The sequence below is a fragment of the Parus major genome, chromosome 20 (genome assembly GCF_001522545.3).
Source record: "Parus major isolate Abel chromosome 20, Parus_major1.1, whole genome shotgun sequence".
Classification (NCBI taxonomy): Eukaryota; Metazoa; Chordata; class Aves; order Passeriformes; family Paridae; genus Parus; species Parus major.
Genome location: NC_031788.1, coordinates 6,264,624 through 6,283,665, shown reverse-complemented (window position 1 = coordinate 6,283,665; position 19,042 = coordinate 6,264,624). Strand labels below are relative to the sequence as shown.

The following is a 19,042-nucleotide window of genomic DNA, read 5'->3' as shown; positions in this document are numbered from 1 at the left end:
TGGCACAGCTTAAGAAGGATATCACACTGGACTGTCTTCAAAAACAAAACACAAAGAAATGTTTTGGGCCAAAAAGTGAACATCCTTTTAGCAAGGATATAGACTGCTTCTATGCAATACCTTGTTTAAAAAAACAACCAGCAAAACTGACTTTATTTGGGTGGCTCCATGGATAGCAAAGAATAAAGATTCCTGCAGGTGCATTTTCATCCTGGACACAATCCTTCACTGATGGATAACAAGGCATGATAAAGGAAAGGTGGATTTGCCACCTCCTATACCAATCAGGTCAGCACTCAAAGCACTAAGCAGCCTTGTCACATCCACTGCCATGCCATTGGCATAAAAACTTGCCCTGTCAGCACAGCTGTTATTTAGCAATTCTCTTTCTCTTGAGCAAAGTAAATCTCCAAATATCAGTGGAAAAGAGGGAGCTGGTCAGCACATCTCCACTCTTTGACTCATTAGGATCCCTGTAAGTCTCAACTGAGTACTCTTGATCCAGACATCTGTCTTGAGGCTTTTTCAGCCTCCTTGCACTGCCTCAGTACAGCAGGGACTCCAGGAGAAGAGCCACAATGGAGAAAAATGTAAGAAATTTGACAACAGTAGAGTGATCTTTGTCCTGGTTATGACTTGTCAGTGTCAATCTGCCAGTTACAGAATTTCTAAGTCAAATTTTTGTCCTCCTCTTTTTATCTGTGATAGGTCCTCTTCAGACAGTGCAGGTACTCTCATAGTTCCAGAGGTCACAGTACTGCAGTGCAGAATTGTCAGTGTTTAAACCCTGCCAATATAAACAGAAGGGGCATCCAAATTACTTATAAAAGGCCCATGCAAGAGGGTTGTCCACTGCCAGCAGAGCAGTTCAGAAACTCCTGAAACAGCCTGTGCTGACTGAAGCAGGGTCAGGCTGAACTTGTCCCCAAACTTCATCCCAGACTCTCATCCTATGGCTGAATTCTGTTTTCTCCACCACTGCATTACCTCACACAGTGCATGGACAAGATACAACAAAAGCAGTACCAGCACAGTACAGTAACACACAGAAATCTGATGTTTCCTAACTTTCAAATGCTTGGCTATTCAGGTATGATGTTTCTTGATACAGATTTTTATATGTAATTTTACACTAGCTCTTCTATTGCATTCTAGACATTTTCAAAATCATTAGGTACTCTGAATCAATTATTCAGTGAAGCTTCCATAACATTTTAGCATATTCTTTGCCAAGTGCACTTGGCTTAATAATCAAGGCCAAGTTCATGATTTCCCAAGCTGTTACCATCCTATGTTTTTGGATTTTTTTATATCCTACAGAAGCAATGAAAATAAAACCCTCAAAGAGAAGTCTCTGTGACATCCACACATCTCTGTGACTGTTTTCTGTGCTGATTTTGCTCATTAACCCACAATTTGAGATTTCTATCTGACCTCCACCAATGCTCCCAAGACATTCAAGCAGCATGGTAGGGAAGTATCACTCCTTTCTTCTCTGTAGATTCCCCCTTTCTCACCACACAAACTTTTCTCTGTATTTTCCTTACCCAGTCCCTTTACTACTGCCCCTGCCTTACTGCTGCTCTCTGACTCAATTGTCACAGCTGCTCCCATCTCCCCAGTGCCACCTCTGCAAGCCTGATGACAAAGTCACACAAAACTCTCAAGGAGACACAAGGATACCTCCAAAATAAACCCCCTTCCTCAGAGAAGATTCCTGTTTTGACTGTACCAGTTAATATTTAATTTCCATTAAATGGCAGGAGTTAGAGCAGAGCTTTCCCCTTGGGTAGCAGTAGCACAGATCCTTGCAGCCTACAGTGCATCACTGTCAACACCTTTGCCTCTCCCACAGACTTCCCTCTCCTAGAAGTCAGCTCATTTTAAAACAAAGTAAATGGAGCACAGTCAGCCCCTGGTGTTTAAAAATCTTTGAAAGGGAGGCTGTGCTGTTATTCTGAGGAACCTTGTATTTACACTGCAGAAAGTGAGGTCTGACCCCTCCTGAAGAGAGGCCTCTCCCTGCTGAACCCACCACGGAGTGGAGCACAACTTTACTGCCACGGTTTTAGACTGCAATTAATGCAAACCAGCTGTGAAGCAGAAGCTTTTGAAAGAGGCTGCTCGTTTTCTCCTGAGGTTTTAATTTTATCAATCTAAGGCATCTATCTGAGTGACAGTTTGCTGAGAACATGCTCTCATTTTCCCTTATTTTTGGGACTTCACATGGGTTCACTGTCTGGATGCCAAAGTGTGATCCACGTTTCTCAGGTGTAGACTGAAATTTCATCACTATCTTCATCACCAAGTACTTCAAGAATCAACTTTAAAACTAAACATGGACTTTCTTTGCAAAATTCATGCAGGCAGAGGTAACTGCTCAAGCCAAATTGGTATTTATGATCTTGTATTAAATTTTTAACACTGAAACTGGCACAAAATTGCAAGAAATTCTGGCATCTCTTGGAAAAATATTTGTTTAGATTATCCAGACATCAACAAGGGCCAAAATGTTTTCAGCGTAAGGAAACATTTTAATTGGTTAATTATTCAGATTTTACTTGTTCTCGGGCCAGGAGAACAATTGATAACCAAGTGTTCCACAAACATAAGCAACATATATATAATTAATCCATTTTAAATCAGTGCTGCAGAAAAGAAATGCTAATTTCTATTCATTCACTACTTCACAGCTCATCAGAAAGGCTTTACAAAGAAAACAAATGTTCAGCAGTAGCAAAGAATTTCACTGCATAGGTCTTTGGTCCCAAATTTATGTCTGTCCCAAGCTCAACACTGCTCTGCAATTCCTTGGCAAAGGAAAGCTATCCCAGTTACATAACTGATTTTTCCTTTGTAATGTAAAAAGTATTTTGTGGGTAGATAGATTTGGATATTAAAAAACCCCAAAAAAGCAGTTGAATCTTTTCCTGCCCAACAACAGCATCCACAGTGGTCTTTGGCCAGAGTTTTAACTGTTGTGCAACTTCATAGTTTCATACCAGCTGTCATTTCAGCAATTATAACTGAAGAGCAAGGCATTGTCTAGGAATTAATGACAAGCTGAGAAGAGATGGCCTAATGTGCAATCAAGGGGTAGCACATGCTCTTGCAACCACAGGAAAAACTCTGTAAGCTGGCTGTTATTGCACTCTCTGCAGAGCTGATGGGTTTCTGGGTCAGCTAATGTGCTGGCACAATTTTCTCTTTGTATTTTACATAGCTCACTAAATGCTAAATTTCTTATATTCCAAAGATATCTCCCCCACCCTCAGCAGTTTCCTCAGCTGCCAGTAAGTTTTTGGGGGCAGAACTGGGAGATGATCTTTGTGTCAAATATTCAATTTCTATCATCAAATAATAATTTTACCAGAAGTCTGAGCAAATCACCGAACTGCTAAATTATCACAAAATGTAAATTTAGAAAAATGTGTGCTAAAAAGGAATACCTAATACCAAGCCCAGGGTGTTTGGTGATTTTGTGCTGTAATTCAACACTTACATGAGGATTGATTAAGAAATTAAATGGACCTTGAAGAAACATTTCTTTCTCAGCATGACAAATTTACCACTTTAAAGGCAAAAATCTAATGCAAGCTGTTATCTCCTCTCCAGATTCATGACTCTAAAAGTGAGTGTCATCCCCAGACTGGCCACATGCATATTTCAGATCTCTTCATTATGAAACAAAAAAAATTCTAAATGCAACAGTGACATGGAGCAGCCCTCTACATAGCACTGGTTAAAAAGAAAAAGAAGAGAGGGAAAACATCACTCCTTCAGAGCAAATATGTGAATATCAGATTCCAGTCTGAATGTTACTTGAAGCCTGATGATACCTTGGCAATTAAAATCTTTATATCAATCCACACTACCTTTGCAATCCACAGTACCATAGCATTTTTATGAGCTACGGAACTTGCTAATCTCATTTTCTATATTTGTATATGTGTGTGACACTTTATTTGGCTAACAAACTCTTCCACAATCAATTTTGTTTCATGCTAGGGAAGCATGAAAATGGATTTCCCCTTCTGGCTGGCTGTAAAATAGCTCTTTTTCTTTACCACTTACTGACCAAAAGGCTCTTATATCTTCATTTTTGCTTTCAGTAGATCCTGTTCTTGCTCAAGAACCAGGGTACAATTGACAGCTGGAGCTGAGGATGAAAAGCTGAAAACCCTTTACACCTGCATCACCTGTGTTTGTATTGCAAACAAACAGACCTGAACAGAGAGCAGAATCTGCCCTCACAAGTACCATTTACTGCTCACAGCCTCACAGGTAGCCCAGCCTGCCAGTGCTGCTGCCAAACAAACACCAGAGGGAACAAACCAGCACCAACCATGCTGGCACTCACTGAAGGACAGCATTTATCCTAGAGCCCTGTGAGACAAAAAACTGCTACCCAAGAGGTCATTTATTCCTTGGTGAGTGCTGTAACACCTACAGTGGGCACTTATGTGCTGCTGTAACTCATATCTGAGGGGACAGTGAGGAGGAATCACGAGGGATGAACAATCTGACCACCCACCCTTACCCACAGATGAGATCATTATGCTGCTCTGGGAGCTGGTCCTCAGTGGAGGCAAACAAAACAAACTTATTTCACTTATATACCTGAACTATTAACACCTTACAATATTTGCAGAGAATAGCTTAGAAAAGTTTTATTTTTTTCCACTTGCACTTTATAATAGAAAACAGCAGCAATTGGAGATACCTTCTCTCCCCTGACCATCACTCTCTTCATAATCTCTCTTCCCACAAGATGCAAAAAACATTTTGCCCTTCAACTGGGAGTTAGAAGCTTGACTCTTAAAGCCCCCCCTGAACTTTCTATAAAAATATATTAATAAATTTTGCCCTTTTCATCTGGCTCAGCCCATCACCAGCAAAGTCCCAGTGGTCCTGGGAATGGGTGGCACAGGGAGCCATCACCTCCCCACCCCCAAGTGCTGTGGCGTGGGAAAGCCCTGAGCCCACATTCCTCAGCAGCACTCAGCACAGGAAGGCTCCTGCCTCCTCACTCAAACCTTTCACTAGCACTCAGCAAGGTAAATAAACCATACAGTCAGGGAGCTTCAGACTGTTCCTCTCACAAGCGAGGAGAAGGGTGGAAATATTTGTTTACAGGAAGACACATTTACTCCTGCTCCCTATGCCTTGGAGTAAGCACCTGCCACTTGCAGAAACTGTTTTCCCCTGTTTTCTTTTGCATTAAAGGCTTACTGAGCTGGCTGAAATGATCTTCCTGGAATAAATATCTGAAAAGAAGTGATTTTGCCTACCAGCACGGCATGGCCCTACAAGCACATTTGTGCTCACACACACAGCTCTCCTCAGCCTGTTTTGGTACAACTCATGGCTGTGCCACTGCTGCTTGCAAATGTAACATTTTCAAGTGCTGATGCCCAAAATTTGGTTGTCTAAACCTCTTGATTGAATAAGGGGGGCACCTTAAAAACCTCAGCCAAGAGTCTGCCTTCTCAAAATACACAGGTGGAAGTAGGACAGATGAAACCTGCAGGAGTCCAGGTGACAAAAAACCCCAAAGCCACAGGCTTCCTTTTTCTTTTTTCCTTTGGTGTCACATCCAACACAGGTGCTTTCAGCATGTACTATGAGGTATTTAAGCCCCAAAAATCACCTTAGTGTTAGAGATAGTGTGCCCTGACAAAACTAGCAGGTGAAGTCTCAGCCAAGGGTCAACTCTTAGTCTTCTTAGCTTTCTTAGATAATATCTAGAATAAAACAGATTTTACTTTGTTTTCCCTGTTTTCACAACTGATTAGGATTTTAGTTGCTCACACACTTAAAAGTGGATGTGTTTGTCCACCTTTTACTTTTTTGAAAGAAATTCTTCTCACTTTAATGAGAAGAATGAAGAGAATTAAAAGACCATTTTACAATGGTGACAGCTAAGTATAATGTTACAAAATGGCTTTTTGCATAAAACCCTCAACAATATCAAAAAGCTAAGTGATAGAATTGATCTCCCCTTCTACAGCTTCTACAAGAGTTTGCAATTCCTCTTTGGTTTTCTAACCCTTGCAAAATCTGAGAGAGATGGACAAAGCCAATGCAGAGCTTTATCCTCGTCTGCATTCATCTCTCCTCAAGCAGTCACTCCCATTTTTCTTAATATTGAAGTATCAGCTGCTAAAAAAATAATAGCAGGGAGAATATAGAACAGTTTTAAGCACAGAGCAGTTTGTTCAGGGCAGCATAAGGCAGAAAGAAGCATAATACTGACAGGACTGTTTGCATGAAGTGTAAAACCACCTTTGTTTTGCTTCCATCAGAATGCAGGAATTCACACCAACACAACAATCCCAGGTATGCACTCATAGAACTAATTAAGAAAAAGAAAACACGGTTTCTGCAGAAAGACAAAGCTTATATTGACCATAGGTGAAATTCTGCTAGCACATAATGCTGTTAAATCCAATGCCTCAGCCAGAAATCAACGCCGTGGTGAGCGAGACAGCTCGAGCAGAGACTCACCACCTCCTTCCCTGGGCTGAGAGCCTGCACCTATACAAGCTTTCCACAGCAAGTGCAGGGGGAGAAGTGGTGCAGCACGGGGCTGTGGGACTGCCAGTGCCCAGAGCTGGCACTGCCAGGCTGAGCTGCACTCACCGTGCATCTGGTACGTGTAGGGCGCCTGTCCCGCCGCCGGCGCGCTGAAGCTGGAGCCGTAGCTGAGAAATCCACTCTGTCCTGGCGAGTGGCTCAGGCTGTCCTCTGTTTTAATGCCTTTGGGGAGCACAGTGGGAACCAAGAGCAAGACATGAGTGCTTGTCATATGAAGATGTGAAAAAAGCAAGCGTAGGAATTAACAATTTTTCGGCTGGATTTTAACCTAGTAAACTTTTTTTTACACTTTCATTTACACACACACATGTATATATATATAAAATATATAAAGATATGTGTTTAATTGCTTTCATTACCCAAACAAGTCTCCTAACAGCCAAACAAATTCATCACAAATTTGAGTCAGCTCCATCCTGTATCCACACCCAAGCACTTTTGCTAAGATGGTTAAATAACCATGAATAATATCGCTTTCAAAAACAACTTCTGAACATATAGTTTTGTTACAGAGTTGAAGAAACTCACTGACACATAAACTTCCTGAAAAGTTATCAGATGTAAGCAATGATTAACAACAGAACAGCACCTTCAGCAAAATAACCTCAAGATTTTTGTTCTCAGAAGAGTAATTTTTTTACTTGCATTGTATTTTCAGCTTTGGTACCAAAACATTTATTGGCAAGTCCTACAGGAGGGTTATCATCTACTCAGCTGGATGTAACATACAGTTCAGGAACAAGAGGTAAGCCCTGAAACCACAAAAATCTTTTCATTTCTAAAATCAGGCAATTAAGCTGACAATTTACAGGGGGAACAGCAATAGCTGAATTAAACATTGCAAGATGAAACCTTTGCTGGTAATGAAAGGAGTTGATATTTTATTCTGAGATGCTGCTGAGATTGTACAGCTGTATTATTAAAATAAACAGCTCAAAGGTGCAACATATTATGAACCCTTTGGGCGTGATCCTTCCCTCCTTTGCATCCTATTTGCACAACAGAAGATGGCCATTGGATACTCCCTGGGTGCTGGGATTAAACAAAGACCCTGCTGGTGTTTGGACCTTGGATTTACACACTTTCCATGCTGTTGTCATCTTTTAGCACTTGCAGGGAAAATTATAGACAAGTTGAATCCAGGTGCTTTTCCCCAGCCATGCTCCTTTCTAGTTTAACTACAAGCAGCAAGTCTGTGCTTGTTCAGGTTTGGAATAAGTTCTCCCAGATAATGTTTTCTCTAATAAAAATTGCTTATTATAGCTTTAGGTGAGAAGAACTGCCATGCAGTTTGAGCACAAGCTCATAAGAAGATGACTGTGAAAGGCAGAAGTTTATTTGGACAGTGAGGGGACAAGTGCTGGTGCAAGTGTGTGGTTTCATTGCTGCTGGGGAAGAGAAGTGTGTGCAGAGAAGCTTCTCTTCCCAACATCCCGTGCTTTCCTATTCCACCAGCACTCCACAGGCCAGCATTCAACCTACCCAGCCCAGTTACAATTAATCCTCAGCAAATGGGCCTCTCTGGAAGTCTAAAAATTGTTGTCAGACAGCAAAATAACTTAGCACCAAATTAATTTCCACATAATGTTTTGTTTTGTCTAGAAACTGGCCGAGTTTTATTTTTTGTGCCTAAAAACAATACTGCTTCATTGTTCTTGGTTGTCAGCCAGGTGGAGTTTTTCATATGCTGTGCTGAGGATCTTAGAGAGGGTGTAGGGGCTGAGGGAGGGAAACCACTGCTCAAGGATGCTAAGAGGTCACCCACAGGATTTATAAGCAGCATATGGGCCTGACACATATGTGCTCTAAAGCCTCTAGGCAGTAGCAAATGGCTCTACTTTCACCTGCTCTAACAGGACAACTGTTCAGAGTTTTCCTTGGAAGTCAGCCAGATGATGCAAACACACAAATAGCTCCAGGAAAGGGTCTTGAAACATTCCTCTCATCATCCTGGTAGAGCTTTGGCTCTGCCAAAGCCACTTCCCCAGCCCTCCAGAGTGCTGCACTAGATTTCCCTTCAGTAAAAGCTTTGTCTGTATAAAAACTTCTTGGGAAGATATACTGTATTTGCCAAGTAAACACAAAGGTGTTTAAGAGCACAAAAGAAAACAGGAGTGGAAACAAAACTACGAATCCATTTTAATGGTGCAAGACTCAGCCCTCATGGGAGCAGTCAGAAGTAAGAAGCCCAAAGCTTTCTGGTAAAGAGCTGTAGCTAAACAAGATCTCTTTGGTCTTTAGGAGCAGAAAGAACTTTCAGGCTCCTCAAGAGCTTGGTATTCCCATGCAGAACTTAAGGACACTCAAGGCTTGGTTTACCAAGCATTCCTCTGTCAGGAGTGCTGGTTTAATTAGTTCCCTGTGCAAATCCCCCAGCTGCTCCTGCCCAGCACTGTCCCCCCACAGCTGTTGGTAAGGCTGTGCAGAAAAGCAGGGAATAAAGCTGACTGTTAGGGGCTAGAAATGTTGACTGCACATATAGCCAATAACTGTTCACTTAAACACAAACTGTCTTCCAAAACCAGGGTACTCTGTCCCATGTCTTATTCTGCTCTGCATTTTGGTTCTTCTATAAAAACAGACACAAAAATTTTCTCAAAGTAGCTTGTGTTATTGAAACTTCAGGAAGAATCAAGGATGAAGAGTAGTTTTCATAAACATCATATTTACTGTACTTTGTCCTGACACTGAATCATGGGAACACTCATGAGCTACTACTCCAAAGTGTCACATCCTACTGAACCTGAACTTCTCATAGTTTACTACTAACTGGCTCCAAACTTGGCTAGTTTGCAAAAACAACCCATGATATAAAGACCTGATAGGCTGAAAACTGATATAGCTCAAAGTAAACCTAACGTTTCTCAAGTCAGACTTTCCTCTAAGCCTAAGAAGACAACGGTGCTGAGACACAAATGACCACTTCACTCCAAGGCTTAAAGACTTCCAATCTGTTTTGCCAGCAGCAGGAGGTGATGTCCTCACAGGCCCCAGGACCGTGGAGTACTCACTGTAGGAGGGGATTCCGTAGGGCTGCCCCGGGGGAGGATAGGCAGAGTAGGCAGCAGCCTGCTGGATTCCTGTGCTGTACTGAGCCTGTCCATACGCTGCCATCGTGGGGAAGGATGGGACTGTCACTATGTGGGGATAATGTCTATTCAGAACAAGAAAACAGAAGGGTTTATAGCAGTAATAGTTACTGTACATGAGCTTCTAGAGCACAAGCAGAACAGCTTTAGACATCTTGCTAAAATAACATTCAACACAGGATGCTGAGGATTTTGGGAACTTGGAATTGACTGGACTGAAACAGAAGTTTGCTTTATGGACTATCAGATTAAGTCACCTAAATGCACAGTGACTTTAAGACAGTGTAAAGTATAGGCAAGTGAAAAAAATAAAATAAAATCAACACTGATTTTTCATGTTTCATTTTGAGTTTGCCGAACAAGTGGGTGCAATGGGAAACCTCAGACATTTCGACACATCCCCTCTGTGGTCACTCTAAATACAATATTCAAACTGATAAGATTTGGATACCCAGGGGTACAAAAACACACTTCACAGTACCTCAAACCTTATTTCACTCCATATCCGAGAAGATTAAGAACCAGCTACTTCACTGTGCCAGAGACGTGCGGGGGAACAGGTGGATGGGCTTAGGGCAGATGTTTTTTAAGGTGACAGAAGCCTGCATAAAATGGCTGTTCAGCAAGACATGGATTTTAAATTACAGCACTTGGCAGGAACACTCACTTTGTGGTGTACAGATGGAGAGGACACTGCGGTGCTGCTTTGCTGCTGCCTGGAAAACAAAATTAAAGAGTCTTAGATTTTCATCGTGTTCTGTTCTATGGCCAAGCAGATACAATTGTTTTTACCACTGCTGGTGGGAGAAAAATATACAGGAATCAAAAGACTTTTTATTTTTTAGTTATTATTCCCAAACGGAGGTAGGTAAGACAGATATTCTCTGCTTAACAACAAATACAGATTTAGTTTTTAATTGAGGGTGATAACAGTTGATTCAACTACCAGTTTCTTCTTCTCATGGGACTGATACCAGTCATGAAACTGGGCTTTGAAGCAATGACTCATATGCTAAAGGCTATAAAAGCCAATACTATGATTGCTGAAGTGATTTAAGCTCACTGCACATTTTGATCTTTTTCTTTTTTTGGTACTCTCCTAGACCATGACTCACTTTCTTTAATGTCCATAAAAATATATCAAATAATAGTGAATATTAAAAATACAACATCATAAATCTCCTTAATTTGAATTTTTTGAGTTAACTATAGCATACCTTATTGAACTACCAGCAATCAAAAACTTAAATCAGTAGGAAACCTATCATAAAAGTTATATGTGCAAGCTGTCTTCTAATGGACCAAATTGCTGAGTGCTGTAACACTACCAAAGAAAAATGTGCCACCAGCTTTATTCAGAGATAAATTTACACTTACCTAATTAAAAACTAAAAAGCCAAAACCAAACAAATAAAAAGTTAAATGAAAACCTGGATGTTGAACTGAAAACACCATACCAAAATACCACCATGTACATTTTGCACGTTGCCTCCACAGTGCCATCCAAACTTTGCTTCTCGGTTCCTGGCTGGAGCTGTCATTAATTCAGCACTAAAAATGCCAAAACACTCTCACAATCATCAATAATGACGAGGCACAACTGATTCAGCCTCTGTGTGTCTCCTGGCTGCATTAATGCACACACCAGACTCACTGCACATGGCTTCTCCATTCACTTTCAGTGACCAAAACAGAACAACTTCCTTTGTTCAGACATTGGTCAGCTGGAAAATTAAACATTTAAACCACTTTTCATTTAATGAAATATGCAAGTAGAGATAAAGTCTAAATAAATGCAAACAATCCAAGAGGTTTGGGTAACTTGTGCTGTAAACATGGAGAGAATGACCAAAAAGATCCAACATGCTCACATCTGAAATGTTTGTTTATCCTGATTTAGATCTCTTGAAATTGTTCTTTCACACACAACCCTTTTTCACAACATTTTACATGGCTTGATCATTTTACACTCTAACATGGAGATTACACCAAACTATTTTTAAAAACATTGATATTTCATCTGTTAACTTTTTATACTAAATTTTAATAAAAATTGCATCATCACGAGTTCTTACTAAAAATATCAACTACTAGGTATCATTAAATTTTTAGAATGGTAGTTTATGTAATTAATGGTGAAACCTATACAAGCCTAATCACTAAAAGGATCACCCTAATCACTGACAGAAACAAAACCAGATTCTTTCTTCAAACCTTAGAAAAGTAAAACCCAAAATGTGGTACAGTGATCTATTTCCCAAGCAACAGGCAGAGAGGTTTAGTTAAAAATACTGACAAAAGACAGTGTTAAACAAATGTACATATTATTGACAAAGGATAATGTTATACACATGTGTCCATTCACTTACACATCCACAGATTAAAGAATGAGTTTAAATTCAAAACTGGACTTACCTGAGTCACCTTCAAACTCACTATGAAAAATTTGCTTTGACTTACCTGAAAGATAACAGTTTAGACAATTAGATTTTCAGACTGTGAAAACAAGAACCACACCATTTCTGTCTGTCTCTCATTAAAGAACTGCACTGAAGAAATAGACATTTTACAATTCATTTATTTAATTCTTAATGGCTTTTACATCAAAAAAAAAGAAGAACAGTTTGAGCACAAGCTGATTTTTTTTTTCTCTTTGAAAAACACCACAGCTTCAAATGTTTTATTTTGGTAGAGTAAATAAGTTAGTCAAGAATGTCAAGTAGGAATTTACTGTGTGTGAATATGCAATATGCTATTGTCACCAACAAGAAAAGGCAAAGTTGATCCTAAAGGCAAAATGTACACTTGAAAATTATATTGATGTAACTGCATATCTCATGACAAGCACCCATGGAAATGAAAGGCCAGACAGTTACATGGACATCTAAATGAGTAAGTACAATGACTAGACTTGCTAAATTTAATACTTTATGTGCAATACAGAGCATAAATTTGTGTGCGTTTATTACATTAAGAGTTCTGTCAGTCTGAGAATTGTCAAACACACAAGTGTTTTTCTGTTCTTCAAATTAGCCAGAAGTATTTTCAAGGGAAAGAGCACAATCTTGGTAGCACAGGGGATCATTCTGTAGAAAAAACACCATAATATTTCTACAAGAAACAAATCAATGTGAGCTGTCACTGGCAAACTGGTGTCCAACAGTACAACTCCTGTGATGGCTCATTTATATCATATATATCAAAAAAAAAAGTTCCTCCACCAAGATGTTTATAAAATGATGTACCTAAAAATCATTTCTAGCTTTAATCTTTTCTGCAAACATGGACATTTAAAAGGGTGTTTCCTTTAGGCTGTTATTCCTTCTACTGCTCTTGTAAATAGGCAGTCACGATGGGCTGGGCATGATTTAACCACACAATTCCTAATGCCTGAGCAAACATGCAAACAAAAACATCTCCTGGGTTTCTAAGAGCCTATAAATGAAGGGTTAAACATACTACTAAAACATAATAGCCAGTGCCTTTTCCTAACTCCCCTCTAACAGGAAGGCTGACAGATCCTGACCGCAGCAAACAATAGCTGGGATTGTACTAGCAAGAACTAGTTCAGCTGCATCACTTGCCAATAATTTTTTTAGCAGATTTAACATTCTTCTGTTTCCTTCACTTGAACAGTATGATGGGGCAGGGGGGGAGAAGGAGGAGAGCAGATAAATTTCCATCAGAGCCTCAACCACTGAAAGAATTTCTCCCTGGTACCTGCCAAATGTGAAACTCCAGCGCAGAGGCCAGCAGGGCTAACCATTTGGGGATGGCATCAGTGGTCTCAGAGTGATGCAAACTGGGGCACAGAGCTGCTTTGGCAAGAGGTTTTCAGGCTGCTCAGTATATTTCTGGGCCTGGGAGCCCCCACTTTAACAGCAGCAGCACAGCCACCAAAGCCCAGGGCTCACGTTCACACTATCACTGGGACTCCAGCACAAAAACTACCAGGTCTACACAAAATATGGTTTACACCTGTAATTCTTCCAGGGGAACAAAAATGTACACATGCACGTGTGGAAATGCAGGCACCAACTATACACAGATATATACATATATATATATACATGAAATATTTCTATCCCATTTGCATTCAAGCCATTGTGGAACTAAAGGATTCAACCACAACTGGCGAGTCTACGAAAAAGAAAAAATCCTCAAAAATCTCAGTTGCTCACTACACTGTAGAACTAATTGCCAGAAGCAGAGGCCTTGCAGTGGCCAGCTCCTGTTGGTTACATATTGTCATGTATGTTATGTTAAAGCAGCAAACAGCAAGCACAAGAGCAGCCTACCTTCTATGTCATCTGGAGCCGTGGCATAAATGTGAGAAAGGTTAAGCTTCAGTCTGTCAGGGCACTCTCTATTTACAGTCAGACTGGGTGATATCACTAGATCTAGCATTTCCTTATACCTGAAGGAAAACAAAGGAAAAATACAATTTATTCATTAATTATGCATGCTTACTAATGATTCAATTTTTTCCCTAAGAGTATAAATATTAAAGCTGATTACCTAAACCCAGGCTTCATATAAATTCCACATAATAACATTCACTAAAGTTTTCATCAAAGGGAAATGCTGAATTAAAATGCAGTACTTGCTTCCTTGGAGATTACACCCATCTGATTAATGATTCCCCTTTCTTCCTGGATTTTGCCATACAAAAACTAAATTCCTGATTTCTCATATGCCATCAAAGCAAGAATACACACACCAGCGTCCAGTGAGGCTGCAGAACAGATTGTAACAGGCTGAAAATGAAGCTGAGGGCAGTTAAGATCATTATCGAGTCTTACAAGGTAATAAAGTTATTCCTGGTGACAGGATCAGTTTTCCAGAGGACACCCAAACCAGGCACCCAACTACAATGTCCTGGCCATTAGGTGGCAGTGATACAAGGACAGTCCCTTTCACATGAGAAATCTTATCTGATGCAACCAAAAATTTCAAATAAATGACATCTAGGACTTAAACCTCTGAAGAAAAACATAATTCTTCATGTGAGCACATGCCCTACACCACCATGAAAGCTAAAAACCTCTGCATTACATAAACAGTCCAAAAACAGGACTAAATCATCATTTCTGACCTTATGTATAAAATCAATAGGTCTACTCATGCACACACCACCATTTTCAATTCATGTGCCAACCTGCAGCTCTAGACCTTTTCAGCTGCTTGCTTCCCTTGGAACGTTTTGGATGGGTACAAAATATATCATTAAGGACACAGATTTACACACCTATGTTTGCAAGTTTTGGTGAAGACAATGGGGTGAGGACAATAAGGTCTGTTACATTTGATACCTGCAAAGCTCCTTTTATGCAAGGCAGGTTTCCTTGAAACCTTTACTCCCATAATGTTCTTCCCTTGTTCCCTGTGCAACCAATGCCTGTGTCTAGAAGAACCCACCAGGCAAAGAACACCTGGAGCTAAATTTCTCAATTAATTGTCTTTATTTCTTTTTAAGTACACACAATGCAATGGAAACTTATTTGAATTTCCCCAAGACTAAAGTTGCAGCTTTTAGTTCAAGCCCAGAACAGATGATGAACAGAGAACTCAAAGATTCTATGCCATTCTTTGCTTTCCACGACCACACAGAGCACAGCCTTACTTCAGTTCCCTGGAAGTCACTGGGGGGAATTAGGGCTATTAGGGGAAAACATAACTGTGCTCTTGGACAGAGCAGGGCCTGAGCAAGAGCTGATGGGGCAGAGGTGCTGAGTGGATGCTGGCTGCAGCTTGCTCAAGCTTCCCTTTCCTCATCACTGCCTTCCAAGGCAGCTGGCACATCCCTGCTCCCACCACATCCCTGTCCCAGGATGGCACATCCCTGTCCCAGGCTGGCACATCCCTGCTCCCACCACATCCCTGTCCCAGGCTGGCACATCCATGCTCCCAAGGCTGGCACATCCCTGCTCCCAGGCTGGCACATCCCTGCTCCCAGGCTGGCACATCCCTGCTCCCAGGCTGGCACATCCCTGTCCCAGGCTGGCACATCCCTGCGCTGGCCTATGCAGGCAGCAGGTGGCACGGCAGCACCTGCCTGGTAACAATCCACAGCACAGCTAAAACATCCCAAAGTTAAAGAAAGCAGCACATAAAGTGAAACCTTCAGGCTTCTGCAATAACAATCTATGTGCTTCTGGGAGAAGCCAAGAGGTTTGTTTTGATTTTCTGTTTAAATACCCCTGTATGGCTTTACCAGCTCTGAGAAACAGAAAATCACATACTTTTTATCTGAACCTCCCCAATCCCTTTTATAAAGCCAGCGAGTCCCTGTGAGGGAAGGGAAGTATTGTTAAGAACAAGCACAAACCAGATAATTTCACATGTAACTAAACAGCAAAGACCAAAGGTAAATTAATTTTCGCTTTCTGTCTGCCCAGACAAAAAAAAAAAAAAAACATGAATCCTCTGCGAATTCACAGAACTACAAAAAACAGGCATGAAGAGGCATCACCATAACACATGTACAGTGTCCACAACCCAAATTCTCCTCTGTCCAGGTGGGATCTGTCTGCCTCCCTTGGAAATCCATGTGGATATCTCATCACCAATGCAGCCTCAATTCCAGAGGCTGGTAAAGGCTTCCCAAATATGTGCAATGAAGGAGACCAATGAACGAGCAGTGTGGTAGAAATGCAGTACTCTGGATCCAACAGTTGTGTCACCCCTTCATCCCCAAGTGCTACCTGCTACAGATTTGCTAAGGAAACAAGAGCAGGATAAAAATCAGCCTTGTTCTGCAGCTGCATCTTTGTTGCTAGTGGATCTCAAAGGGTTCCACCTTCAGATGTGTCCTTGTAAGAGGAGCACAACTGGCTCCCTCTCCCTGCCTTAGATACTGACAAATTGAAAATGCAGCTGCACAGGGCCACCAGTTGTGTCCACAGCCAGGGCCCGTGCCACCAGGAGCATGGAAATGCAACAAGGAGTCAGATGCAGGCAAGGAAACAAAAAACAGTCCCCAGGTGTAAAAAATCCTACCCAAGAGACACATCCCAATGACAGAGCTGAAACAACAATCCACGACTCCCCACTCAACTCAGAGCACAGCTCATGAGAGGCTTCCCTCAGCCCTCACAGCACCGCAGGCCGTTCTGCTCCATCTGGTACCGACTCACAGGCCTCAGGGCACTAAAGGATGGGCACAACCCTTCTTCTGCACACTGAACTCCTGCCAGAGCTTTTCTCCAGAAATGTCTCATCCCACTTTCTTTCTGGCACAGCCAGGCTGCCTCAGAGAAAGGGCTCAGGAAGAATTTTGTGGTGCTTCTCAGTGGGGTAGAACACGGTCCAAGCTATGGCTCCTAAGGCCCTCTGAAAAACAGCAGGGTGGGCAGGGGCATTTTTCCCAGAGGAATTAGTTTACTCAAATCCACTGGCACCAAATTAAATTTTGCATGCATGGCTGAGAAGGTGGGGTTCCATTTTATACAAGCTTCTCCTTTCCACTCTAAGCACATCTCACTTCTTTTCCCCTTCCTTCCTTAGTGCTATCCCTGCACTGAGGGAAAGCGCTGCTGCCCCAGAGCCTGTCAAGCTGAGGCTGTTCCACCTTGTTTCTCAGATAACACATGCCCTTCAGCATAATCCAAACCCCCATCATTCATGACACTGCACAGGCTGTTGCCAAGTGAACAGAAGCAGATGTTTAAAGGAAAAGGATCTTTTATAGTGATTAATGCACTTTAATTACATCATTGCTCAGAGATTTCATTAGCTACTCTCTGCCTGATGATTTTTCTACTGGTTTTGCTCTGTTCACTTTTGTATTCACAAAGTCACATTATATTTTCCTGTATTTATTCCATAACATTTTTCTGTGCTTTTTTCAGCTCTCATTTTAGTTTAGAGTATGTATTAGTTGCATGTACAAACAGGTAACTTTTCACAGAACTGCCTGTCTGGTTGTGCATGTCACGTATGAGTGCTGTTAGTGGCTTTGCCTGTTTTGCACGCACCATTTACTGATTTATTCACGTGCATTTCTTGCCTATGGACCTCTTGACAAGAGTTTCTGAAATTCCAGTTTTAATGATGGCAAGCTAGAGAAAATAGTCAAATAATGGAACAGGGCTGGTATTTAACACAGTAAATGACATGCTGGAGTGCAACTGATGAAAATATCAGGTCTTTGTTTTCTTTTTAGAGAAAAAACATTTTCTGGCTTAAGCAGTATACAGTAAATCAGTAATAAAGTTTGCTGAATACGAGCTTTTATTAAAACCAGTGATGGCAGCATCTAGCATCTGACAGACATCTGGAAGAGCTTTTGGCTTCTATAATTAAGAAGAACCTTGTGTGAATTTGTTGCTCAGCTTTTCCATTAGAATCCCCTACTCAAACCCCAGTATTTTGTCCTGAAATTTAGCCCACAAAATCTCTGCCAGAAACAGAAACTTTTTCTAACATTTAGGAAGGATAAAATAGAAACAGAGGTATTTTTTGCAGTCATTATGAAGCTAGGAGTGCCAGATTAAACAATTTAGGGTTTCAGATTTTTGACTGAGGCATTGGGGCAACTGGCAAATCCCATATTCTTTTACAGTGATATTTGGAAGGCGGTGAGTCCAGACCCCAAGTCAAGACAGTCAAATGTGTGCTGAAGATCAAACTCCCAAGGGATCTCATCTCTCTGCAGCAAAGTGCTCAAAGATGGGTGTCCAGTGCCATGGAGGGCCCTGGTGTGCAGACTGGGTCTGAGAGGTGAGGAGAACTCCGGGGATCGTATTTCCAAAGGAAGCCACCATGGCATTGTGGGCAGATGGAACTTCACCACAGCTTTGCCCAGCACAGCTGGCAAGCCAGAAGGCACCAGCAACAGATCAAGGAGTCTCCTTCCAGAGCTGGGAGCTCTGCTGCTCAGGCAGAACTTAAATCCTCTCTCAGCCTGCTCCCACTTGTTATTAACACCCTCCCCACAACACGCCAAAGACAGCTCAGGACCACGGGCACTTCCATCCTCCCTCGGAGGCACTGGACTTGTGCCTGGGAGTCTGCACTTTCATCTCATCTCTGCTCCATTTCTGGGGGGAGAAGACAGAATTCTGGCTTCAAAATATACCTGAATGGTAGAAAAAAACGTTCAAAGGAGAACTTTCAGGGCATTTTCAGCAAATAAGACGCCTGGGTAGAATGAAGTGCCAAGGTAAACTGAATGGCCAAGTGATAAAGAGATTTCAGAGGGAAGATGAGCAAGGAAGAGCAGGGCACTTACCCCAAAATGAGGGCATTTGAACAACAAAAAGGATGGTCAGGAATAAAATACACTTGTGAGGGGAAAAGGGGAAAGCTGGCATGGGTGTGGGGAAAAAGCAGAAGAGCTCTGCATCTGTCATCAA

The 19,042-nt window shown here is 41.5% G+C and overlaps 1 protein-coding gene across 5 annotated transcripts in view; it reads right to left on the bottom strand.

Annotated features, from left to right (window-relative positions):
• The window catches only part of EYA2 (EYA transcriptional coactivator and phosphatase 2), an 87,695-nt gene that overhangs the window by 34,398 nt on the left and 34,255 nt on the right, over positions 1-19,042 (bottom strand). For all 5 annotated transcript variants that reach the window (XM_015647857.3, XM_015647856.3, XM_015647854.3 and 2 more), the window contains exons 2-5: positions 13,985-14,103; positions 10,354-10,402; positions 9,609-9,751; positions 6,643-6,759 (exon numbers count right to left, since the gene is read on the bottom strand). In XM_015647857.3, coding sequence (XP_015503343.1) covers positions 6,643-6,759; positions 9,609-9,751; positions 10,354-10,402; positions 13,985-14,103 — 428 coding nt within the window. The remainder of the gene's footprint in view (positions 1-6,642; positions 6,760-9,608; positions 9,752-10,353; positions 10,403-13,984; positions 14,104-19,042) is intronic.